General features: G+C 36.5%; 1 protein-coding gene across 1 annotated transcript; it reads left to right on the top strand.

Annotated features, from left to right (window-relative positions):
• Nucleotides 1-675: 675 nt before the first annotated feature.
• PTGS2 (prostaglandin-endoperoxide synthase 2) lies at nt 676-9,261 on the top strand. Its single transcript, XM_010365860.2, has 10 exons — nt 676-860; nt 1,647-1,763; nt 1,884-2,027; nt 2,683-2,826; nt 3,254-3,435; nt 4,165-4,248; nt 4,372-4,618; nt 4,900-5,186; nt 5,686-5,833; nt 6,324-9,261. Exons 1-10 carry the CDS (start codon nt 809-811, stop codon nt 6,731-6,733), a joined length of 1,815 nt encoding a protein of 604 aa, XP_010364162.1. The 5' UTR covers nt 676-808; the 3' UTR covers nt 6,734-9,261.
• Nucleotides 9,262-12,086: the final 2,825 nt, after the last annotated feature.

The raw sequence follows: 12,086 nt of genomic DNA, 5'->3' as shown, positions 1-12,086 counted from the left end.
GCTATGTACACTGAGGGTAGCTATTTCATTCCACAAAATAAGAGTTTTTTAAAAAGCTATGTATGTATGTGCTGCATATACAGCAGATATACAGCCGATTAAGCGTCGCCACTAAAACGTAAAACACTTCAGCCTTTCTTAACCTTATTCGCTCCAGTCTCTGCCGACATGACTTCCTCGACCCCCTAAAGACGTACAGACCAGACACAGCGGCGGCTGCGGGCGAGGGGATTCCCTGCGCCTCCGGACCTCAGGGCCGCTCGGATTCCTGGAGAGGAAGCCAAGTGTCCTTCTGCCCTCCCCCGATATCCCATCCAAGGCGATCAGTCCAGCACTGGCTCTCAGAGGCGCTCGGGCAAAGACTGGGAGGAAGAAAAGACATCTGGCGGAAACCTGTGCGCCTGGGGCGGTGGAACTCGGGGAGGAGAGGGAGGGATCAGAGAGGAGATGGGGACTACCCTCTCTGCTCCCAAATTGGGGCAGCTTCCTGGGTTTCCGATTTTCTCATTTGCGTGGGTAAAAAACCCTGCCCCCACCCGGGCTTACGCAATTGTTTTAAGGGGAGAGGAGGGAAAATTTTGTGGGGGGGTACGAAAAGGCGGAAAGAAACAGTCATTTCGTCACATGGGCTTGGTTTTCAGCTTAATAAAAGGAAGGTTCTCTCTGTTGGCGACCAGTTGTCAAACGACTTGCAGTGAGCGTCAGGAGCACGCCCAGGAACTCCTCAGCAGCGCCTCCTTCAGCTCCACAGCCAGACGCCCTCAGACAGCAAAGCCCACGCCCGCGCCGTGCCCTGCCCACCGCCGCAATGCTCGCCCGCGCCGTGCTGCTGTGCGCAGTCCTGGCGCTCGGCCACGCAGGTGAGTACCTGGCGCCGCGCACCGGGACTCAGGTTCCACGCACCCGGGCAGAGTTTCCGCTCTGACCTCCTGGGTCTATCCCAGTACTTCAACTTCTCTCCGAATAGAGAAGCTACGTGACTTGGGAAAGAGCTTGGACCGCTAGAGTCCGAAAGAACTCGGTGGATATTCCAGCTTTCCCGAAAGCCCTGATCATTATAAGCCAGCTACTTAACCGATCTGAGACACTCTCACCTCCTAAATAGGGATAGACGATGCTAATTTGCAGGTTGTCATTGTAAGATAGGATCTGAACAATATATGTGAATTGTTTTTATTTGGACCTCTTTTTATTGAGTGTAAGAAGTTGTTTCAAATACTCTAGTCAGTTCTTTCCTGCCCCCAGGAAAGCCCGGATTCTGTTTTAGGATAAGCAAAAGTAAGTAAGCTGTTTTACTTTGAATTTTTCTCTAAATGTTGATTAGTGTACTAGATCCATTTTAATTTGGAAAGCGAAGTGTTACTTGAACTTCCTAAAAATGCTAATTTTAACATCTAAAGAGTTAACTAAGAAAAGCTTAGTAACATGATGTACCAAGTTGAATATGCTGTTATCCTTATTTAGAATAGAAAAATGGTATTTCTACGTTTTATCCATCTAAGTCAGGTTAAAAAATTGTATTTTCATGACTACCTATATATTTCTTGAATTTATTATTGTAAAGTTGATTCATAGTAAAACAATTAAATGTTTAAATTAAGATTAAGACACTAGAGAATTATTTATTTGCTGTTCTTTAATTATAGCAAATCCTTGCTGTTCCTACCCATGTCAAAACCGAGGTGTATGTATGAGTGTGGGATTTGACCAATATAAGTGCGATTGTACCCGGACAGGATTCTATGGTGAAAACTGCTCAACACGTAAGTTTGTCCTTTGGTTGCCTCATTAGTAGTGGGACTGGATACAGTTATCATTGTATAGATTTGCGTCTTATAATGAGTCTCATTAATTTCTCCCTCCCTTTCTTCCTCTTCTTAAAGCGGAATTTCTGACAAGAATAAAATTATTTCTGAAACCCACTCCAAACACAGTGCACTACATACTTACCCACTTCAAGGGATTTTGGAACATTGTGAATAACATTCCCTTCCTTCGAAATGCAATTATGAGTTATGTGTTGACATGTAAGTACAAGTGTCTTTCTAAGGTTTTAGTTTTCTCAAAGAAAAATATGCTTTATAATACTGTAAACCTAATCTAAAAACATATTTCCTAGTTTATCAAAATGAGTTTTAAGATGACTTTTAAGTTTGCCTTCCATCTTAATGGCCAAAACTATTGACATTTAGTCCCATCCAGTTTATACAGTCTACTCACAGCTTTGTATACGTCTTCCAACTTTTACTATTTGGTCAGTTTGTGGAGGTAGCACAGTCCAGCTGTTTACTGAATGCCCATGGGTCACAGAATTGTTCTGAACACGTAGCACCCATTAAAATAAATTTGGATTTGGATCAGCAAGAAAATAACTTTCCATGATTCTAAAGCTGGTGCCATGCTCAGCCATTCCCCTTCATAGGCCTCTTGGATAGGGAGCAGATGGCTACCTGAAAAATCAATATTGCCAGATTATAATGTGCAGAGTATATGTATTTTATTAAAGATGCATTTCAAATGGCCATTAGATTTTAAAGTGTAGTTGTTTTAAAATAGATTATTTTTTATTTTTGGAGTTAAATTCAACATCTAGTGCCACTTTCCACATTTTACATTAAAAATAATGGTTGATTTACTTAGCAAATGAGAATAAATACAACTTTTTTTCTTTGAAAATTTCAGCCAGATCACATTTGATTGACAGTCCACCAACTTACAATGTTGACTATGGCTACAAAAGCTGGGAAGCCTTCTCTAACCTCTCCTATTATACCAGAGCCCTTCCTCCTGTGCCTGATGACTGCCCGACTCCCTTGGGTGTGAAAGGTGACTAATAAGAATCCATAGAGATGTATTAACTATAAGACGGGCTGCATTGCTGCCAAAAAAATTTTGACCTTAGACTACCATTTATTTATTAAGAAAAGCAGTTTTTACTTTTATCATGGATATCTATGGGTATTTTTTAAAGTATGAGTCTATGTAAACTATTCTGTAAAAGCAAATGAGCATCTTGGTATAATGTCTTAATATTTTCAAATTATTTCATTAGAAATTAAATAATTCTAATTAAAATAGATAAAATCATTCAGTAAGAAGTTGTTCCCCCATATCTTAGAACTGTTGTTTATATTACGATCCTATTCACAATTGTAATTCTCTTATAAATGAAGAATTCCTGGTAGATTGACAGTCACTACCTGCTTTCTTGAATACATAGATGTATTCTTATCTTAGCTTTCTCATTTTTCAGGTAAGAAGCAGCTTCCTGATTCAAATGAGATTGTGGAAAAATTTCTTCTAAGAAGAAAGTTCATCCCTGATCCCCAGGGCACAAACATGATGTTCGCATTCTTTGCCCAGCACTTCACGCATCAGTTTTTCAAGACAGATCATAAGCGAGGGCCAGCTTTCACCAAAGGGCTGGGCCATGGGGTAAGATAGAGTTAATATCCTAGAGTTAGTAAAATTATACCAAATCATAGTCAAGGGCTAACATTAAAGGAGATATACAGATAGATAGATCCAAATAACTTACCCACTTTTTTAAAAAAAAAGTCTTATCTATAAAATTCTTAAGGGAATTTTCCATTTACTTCTCTGGTCTAGTAAAATTATACACACACACAGACATGCACACACATATAGAAACATTCACACACATACATATGTACGGGTATTATTATTCATAATTTGACCCTTGTATTTTTTAGTTTAAAATGTTAGTACTGCAAAATGTTATGTCCTCAAAAACACATTGTACCCTGATTATGCTGCTTTCAATATTGTAAAGTGAGGTTTCTGCCTCATTATTCTCTTTTGGATTTCAATAGCATAGCTTCAAGTTATTCATAAGAATTTTTTATAAGTAATACATTTTTATACTTTTTTAGAATTACCATATCATCATAGTGAAGTATGTAATATATATGATATAAGCTCCTTATAGTATGTTAAGTCCATTAAACACAAAGACATATCAGTTTGTAGCTTTGGTGGATAAACAAATTAATTTAGCAATTTGTGGCTACGAAAAAAATGTCTATTTTATTTAAAAATGTTAAAGAAAGCTAAATCATCAAATTATTCAATGATGAATTATATGATAGACACTCTAAGAAAAACTTCAACAGCAACAAATTAAGTTTTTTCATCATTTTATAGGTGGACTTAAATCATATTTATGGTGAAACTCTGGATAGACAGCACAAACTGCGCCTTTTCAAGGATGGAAAAATGAAATATCAGGTATGCTTCCTTTGACCATTAAGACTTAGTTATTACTTATCGCTTACACCCATATTTTAAAATCCCTAAAAATGTGTTCCTTAACTTTTTAACTAATGTTTATTTATTACTGTTGTTTTTTAGATAATTGATGGAGAGATGTATCCTCCCACAGTCAAAGATACTCAGGCAGAGATGATCTACCCTCCTCAAGTCCCTGAGCATCTGCGGTTTGCTGTGGGGCAGGAGGTCTTTGGTCTGGTGCCTGGTCTGATGATGTATGCCACAATCTGGCTGCGGGAACACAACAGAGTGTGCGATGTGCTTAAACAGGAGCATCCGGAATGGGGTGATGAGCAGTTGTTCCAGACAAGCAGGCTAATACTGATAGGTAAACAACAAAATGATTTATATAAAACCCTCTTCCCCAGGGAAAACTAATGTGTTACCTTTGTTATGTTTTGAGTAACTGACAAGATGTGGTAAAAGAAAACTTACACACTCTATATTCATTAAATATGTAAGCATGACTGATCATATAACTATCTTTTGATATTGACAAGGAAGAAAACAGAAATGAAGGAATAGCAAATTTTAAAAATTGCATTCCAATTGCTTGAAAGCTTGTGATCAGAAAAATAAATGTTTTTATTCTTTATTTTATGCAAATAGGAGAGACTATTAAGATTGTGATTGAAGATTATGTACAGCACTTGAGTGGCTATCACTTCAAACTGAAATTTGACCCAGAACTACTTTTCAACAAACAATTCCAGTACCAAAATCGTATTGCTGCTGAGTTTAATACCCTCTATCACTGGCATCCCCTTCTGCCTGACACCTTTCAAATTCATGACCAGAAATACAACTATCAACAGTTTATCTACAACAACTCTATATTACTGGAACATGGAATTGCCCAGTTTGTTGAATCATTCACCAAGCAAATTGCTGGCAGGGTAAGCATTATTATTGAAAACCAAAACAAAAGACTAGTCAGTAACTTTAGAATTTCTGCCACAGAAATTATTTTTCTTAAACTTACTAAAAGAGTAGTTAGTTATATTGTAATAAAATTATTTTATTGATATAAGAAGCCTAACTTTGTTTGAAAAGTCTAAATTTTTAGTCTACAGTTGTCAAACAAATAGCAAATTGTACCCCTACCTTAAAAATAGATATTTTCAAAAAGTATCTATAATCTTACATGAATAAATATTTTAGGCTTGAATACTAGTTTCATTTTTGAAATTTAAAAAGGCAAATTCGTTCTGGACTGGTGTCCCAATGAATTTTAAGCAGAGCTCCTATTGAAATGTATGTAAGCATCTTTCCAGCAAATAAAAATTGTCTCAGCTGGGAGTTTCAGTCTTACCTGATTTATACCTAAGGCAAGCTGAATACAAACAGCAAATACGCCTAAAATTCTTGTTTTACAACTAATTTTACTTTCCACAGGTTGCTGGTGGTAGGAATGTTCCACCTGCAGTACAAAAAGTATCACAGGCTTCCATTGACCAGAGCAGGCAGATGAAATACCAGTCTTTTAATGAGTACCGCAAACGCTTTATGCTGAAGCCCTATGAATCATTTGAAGAACTTACAGGTAAGAAACAGTTTCCAAACTTCTTCGTTTTTTTGTTTGTTTGTTTTTTGTTTTCTGTTGTTGTTGTTGTTGTTTTTGAGATGGAGCCGTGCTCTGTCACCCAGGCTGTAGTGCAGTGGTGCCATCTCGGCTAACTGTAACCTCCGCCTCCTGGGTTCAAGCAATTTTCTTGCCTCAGCCTCCCGAATAGCTGGGACTATAGGTGCACGCCGCACGCCTGAATGATTTTTTTGTATTTTTATTATAGACGGGGTTTCACTGTGTTAGCCAGGCTGGTCTCAAACTCCTGACCTAGTGACCCGCCCGCCTCGGCCTCCCAGTGCTGGGATTATAGGTGTGAGCCACCATGCCTGGCCCCTAAACTTCTTAAAAGAATCAGGGGTCAAATGGAAACAGAGAAGTTGGCAGCAAATTGAGCAAAAGAATCAAACTGTGTTTTATTTTGTGAAGTTTGACATTGGTTATATCTCTGTCTTCATCGCCTTAACAGGAGAAAAGGAAATGTCTGCAGAGTTGGAAGCACTCTACGGTGACATCGATGCTGTGGAGCTGTATCCTGCCCTTCTGGTAGAAAAGCCTCGTCCAGATGCCATCTTTGGTGAGACCATGGTAGAAGTTGGAGCACCGTTCTCCTTGAAAGGACTTATGGGTAATGTTATATGTTCTCCTGCCTACTGGAAGCCAAGTACTTTTGGTGGAGAAGTGGGTTTTCAAATCATCAACACTGCCTCAATTCAGTCTCTCATCTGCAATAACGTGAAGGGCTGTCCCTTTACTTCATTCAGTGTTCCAGATCCAGAGCTCATCAAAACAGTCACCATCAATGCAAGTTCTTCCCGCTCCAGACTAGATGATATCAATCCCACAGTACTACTAAAAGAACGTTCGACTGAACTGTAGAAGTCTAATGATCATATTTATTTATTTATATGAACCATGTCTATTAATTTAATTATTTAATAATATTTATATTAAACTCCTTATGTTACTTAACATCTTCTGTAACAGAAGTCAGTACTCCTGTTGCGGAGAAAGGAGTCATACTTGTGAAGACTTTTATGTCACTACTCTAAAGATTTTGCTGTTGTTGTTAAGTTTGGAAAACAGTTTTCATTCTCTTTTATAAACCAGAGAGAAATGAGTTTTGATGCCTTTTTACTTGAATTTCAACTTATATTATAAGAACAAAAGTAAAGATGTTTGAATACTTAAACGCTGTCACAAGATGGCAACATGCTGAAAGTTTTTACACTGTCGATGTTTCCAATGCATCTTCTATGATGCATTAGAAGCAACTAATGTCTGAAATTTTAAAGTACTTTTCGACATTTTTCTGTCATCAAACTAACAAAAACAGGTACCAGTGCATTACTAGATGAATGTTTAAATTAGACATTACCAGTAATTTCATGTCGCCTTTTTTAAATCAGTAATGAAACAATAATTTGAAATTTCTAAATTCATAGGGTAGAATCACCTGTAAAGGCTTGTTTTATTTCTTAACTTAACGTTATTAAATTTGTACATATACCAAAAAGAAGCTGTCTTGGATTTAAATCTGTAAAATCAGTAGAAATTATACTAGAATTGCTTGTTAAAATATTGTATAAGTGATATTCCTTTTTCACCAAGAGTGTAAATCTTTTTAATGTGACTGTTACAACTTCCTTTTAAATCAAAATGCCAAATGTGTTAAGGTGGTGGAGCCACTGCAGTGTTATCTTAAAATAAGAATATTTGTTGAGATATTCCAGAATTTGTTTATATGGCTGGTAACATGTAAAATCTGTAGCAGCCAAACAGTCTACCTTTAAAATAAGCAATAACAAGAAAACCAAATTATAGTTCAACTTTAGGTTTAAACTTTTGAAGGAAACTTTTTCTTATCCTTGTGTACTGCAGGCCTGGTACTCAGACTTTGCTGTGAGGTTAATAAGGTACCAAGTTGTGCTTGGATAATGATACGTTTCTCAGATTTTCTGTTGCACAGTTTCATTTAGCAGTCCATATCACATTGCAAAAGGTAGCAATGACCTCATAAAATACCTCTTCAAAATGCTTAAATTCACTTCACACATTAATTTTTTCTCAGTCTTGAAGCCAGTTCAGTAGGTGCATTGGAATCAAGCCTGGCTACCTGCATGCTGTTCCTTTTCTTTTCTTCTTTTAGCCATTTTGCCAAGAGACACTGTCTTCTCATTACTTTATTTCTCCTCTTTTGCTTCACTGGTTTTAAGATCAGAGTTCACTTTCTTTGGACTCTGCCTATATTTTCTTACCTGAACTTTTGCGAGTTTTCAGGGAAACCTCAGATCAGGACTGTATTTCGCTCCTCTTAAGAAGATTAAAAGAAAAACAAAAGGACCCTTTTAACAATAGTAAACACTTATTTTAAGTGAAAAGCAGAGAATTTTATTTATAGCTAATTTTAGCTATCTGTAATCAAGATGCCTGCAAAGAGGTTAGTGCCTCAGAGAGAACTGTACAGGGTTTGTGACTGGAAAAATGTTACATTCCCATTCTAATTAATGCCCTTTCTTATTTAAAAACCAAACCAAACAATATCTAAGTAGTTTTCAGCAATAATAGTAATGATGATAATACTTCTTTTCCACATCTCATTGTTACTGACATTTAATGGTACTGTATATTACTTAATTTATTGAAGATTATTATTTATGTCTTATTAGGACACTAGTGTTATAAACTGTGTTTAAGCCTACAATCATTGATTTTTTTTTCGTTATGTCACAATCAGTATATTTTCTTTGGGGTTACCTCTCTGAATTATCATGTAAACAATCCAAAGAAATGATTGTATTAAAATTTGTGAATAAATTTTTAGAAATCTGATTGGTGTATTGAGATATTTAAGGTTGAATGTTTGTCCTTAGGATAGGCCTATGTGCTAGCCCACAAAGAATATTGTCTCATTAGCCTGAAGGTGCCATAAGACTGACCTTTTAAAATGTTTTGAGGCATCTGTGGATGTTCATTAATTTGTTCAGCCACAATTTATTGAGAAAATATTCTGGGTCAAGCACTGTGGGTTTTAATATTTTTAAATCAAACACTGATTATAGATAATGTTAGTATTTACATAAATGATTGAAAAAATTTGTCTTTTAGGAAGAGGGAGAAAATGAAATAAATATCATTAAAGATAAATAACTCAGGAGAATCTTCTTTACAATTTTATGTTTAGAAGGTTTAAGGTTAAGAAAGAAATAGTCAATATGCTTGTATAAAACACTGTTCACTGATTTTTTTTTTTAACTTGATTTGTTATTAATATTGATCTGCTGACCAAACCTGGGAATTTGGGTTGTGTATGTGAATGTTTCAGTGTCTCAGACAAATGTGTATTTAACTTATGTAAAAGATAAGTCTGGAAACAAATGTCTGTTTATTTTTGTACTATTTAAAAATTGACAGATCTTTTCTGAAAATAAACTTTGATTGTTTCTATATATCTTTGTCATATGACATATGATTTCTCTGAAGCATTATTCTTAAACCATTATCTTGCGTTCTCCTACCTATTCAAAACTAGGGCTGACCCTTCATGAAATAATTTTGTCCTCAGTTACATAGAGGCTTTCTAGAGTCACTATTTAAATCTCATAATCTCTTATTCACTGTGACATTGTGTTGGAAAATGTCTAGTTTGTGTATCTTTATAGAAGATGGCACACAAGCTTATTTTCATTGCCTAGTCTAGAAGAAGAAGAAGAAAATACACAGTAAGACAAAGAATAAGACAAATATTATGAAGGAGGCACAAAATAACGAAGTTCAAAGAGGAGTAAATTATACAAAGTTGGGCAAATCATTAATACAAAAGCTCGTAGGCTTTTGTTGTACCTCTATCCTTGACATCTTGGCAATTTCAATAACTACATGGACCACATATTTAGCATCTTCCCTGGCCTCTCCTCTTTGGCCTTCTCCATTCCAAGGATGCCTTCCTCCACCACATTTTCCCAAATCATACATATCTTGATATCACTATGATTAATTACAGTACCACTTCCAAAATCTTGATTCCAAGCATCTTCCAGCTCACCTATTTTAGTGCTTACACTCTAACATCTAACTCTCAGTCTCACTGAGCCTACTGATCTACCAACCTCATCACTTCACTATTTATTACCTCTTTTATCTTTCCATTTACTTCCATATGCATCTAGCTCAGATTTTATCATCCATCATTCTAATCACTCCCTTCCACTCTGTATACTCTCCCTCTACTGTGCTGAATTGGCACAACTTGATTAAATCCAGCCATTCTCCTAATCTGTTTTTTATTTGGCTTCCCAGTAGCATTCAATACAAATAGCTATAGTCTCTTTACTGAATGTATCCCTGCCCCCACCTTGGCTTCATGGTTTGATACTCTCCTGGTCTTTCTCTACATTTCTCAGAGCACTACAACTCAGTCTTCTCTTTCTCTTTATTTAAGCTCTTTCTCTTCTACTGTATCTGTAAGTTGAAGTGTCTTGATATCTTTTCTGTCTACATTCCTCCAGATTAATCACATTCAAGCTCATTATTTGAAATAATAAGCACTCGCAAATTTATGTCTCCAGGACCAACGTCTAATTGTCAATTAACAACCTCTCCACTCAAAGTCATCAATTTAATTGCTTCTTTTACATTATTCCCTCCCAGCACCATACATCCCAAATAATAATTGTCCAATGTTAAAGACACCACCATACTCTTTTCTTCACTTGCATAGCCAATCCAACAGCAATCCTGTTGACTACAACCCACAAATGAATCTTAAATCTGTCACCTTTTTTCCAACTTCACTACTACCAACCTAGCAGTGTAATAGTCTATTAATTGGTGTTCTCTTGTCTATTCTTTCCTCAGCCCAACCCATTCTCCTTATGGTAGTGGCAGTAATTATATAAATATATAGAGAGACACACATACACATACACACACACATACACACACATATAATACTTTAAGTTCTGGGATACATGTGCAGAACGTGCAGGTTTGTTACATAGGTATACATGTGCCATGGTGGTTTGCTGCACCCATCAACTCGTCATCTACATTAGGTATTTCTCCTAATGCTATTCCTCCCCTAGTCCCCCACCTTCTGACAAACCCCAGTGTATGATGTCCCCCTCCCTGTGTCCGTGTGGTCTCATTGTTCAACTCCCACTTATGAGAGAACATTCAGTGTTTGGTTTTCTTTTCCTGTGTTAGTTTGCTGAGAATGATGGTTTCTAGCTTCAACCATGTCCCTACAAAGTACATGAATTCATCCTTTTTTAATGACTGCATAGTATTCCATGGTGTATATGTTCCACATTTTCTTTATTTAGTCTATCATTGATGGGCATTTGGGTTGGTTCCAAGTCTTTGCTATTGTGAACAGTGCCACAATGAACATATGTGTGCATGTGTCTTTATAGTAGAACGATGTATAATCATTTGGGTATATACCCAGTAAAGAGATTGCTGGGTCAAATGGTATCTCTGGTTCTAGATCTTTGAGGAATCTCCACACTATTTTCCACAATGATTGAACTAATTTACAATCCCATCAACAGTGTAAAAGCGTTCTTATTTCTCCACATCCTCTCCAGCATCTGTTGTTTTCTGACTTTTCAATGATCGCCATTCTAACTGCCATGAGATGGTATCTCATTGTGGTTTTGATTTGCATTTCTCTAATGACCAGTGATGACGAGCTTTTTTTCTTGTGTTTTGGCTGCATAAATATCTTCTTTTGAGAAATGTCTGTTCATATCCTTCTTCCACTTTTTGATGGGGTTGTTTGATTTTTTCTTGTAAAAGTGTTTAAGTTCTTCGTAGATTCTGGATATTAGCCCTTTGTCAGATGCATAGATAGCAAAAATTGTCTCCCGTTCTGTAGGTTGCCTTTTCACTCTGATGATGGTTTCTTTTGCTGTGCAGAAGCTCTTTAGTTTAATTAGATCTCATTTGTCAATTTTGGCTTTTATTGCCATTACTTTTGGTGTTTTAGTCTTGAAGTCTTTGCCCAATGTCTATGTCCTGAATGGTATTGCCTAGGTTTTCTCCTAGAGTTTTTACGGTTTTAGGTATTACATTTAAGTCTTTAATTCTTCAGTGCAGAAAAGGCCTTCATTAAACACCCCTTCATGCTAAAAAACTCTCAATAAACTAGGTATTGATGGAATATACCTCAAAATAATAAGAGTTATTTATGACAAACACACAGCCAATGTCATACCGAATGGGCAAAAGG

This window comes from Rhinopithecus roxellana, chromosome 8, assembly GCF_007565055.1.
Source record: "Rhinopithecus roxellana isolate Shanxi Qingling chromosome 8, ASM756505v1, whole genome shotgun sequence".
NCBI classification, from domain to species: domain Eukaryota; kingdom Metazoa; phylum Chordata; class Mammalia; order Primates; family Cercopithecidae; genus Rhinopithecus; species Rhinopithecus roxellana.
This window is presented reverse-complemented; position numbering and strand designations above follow the sequence as displayed.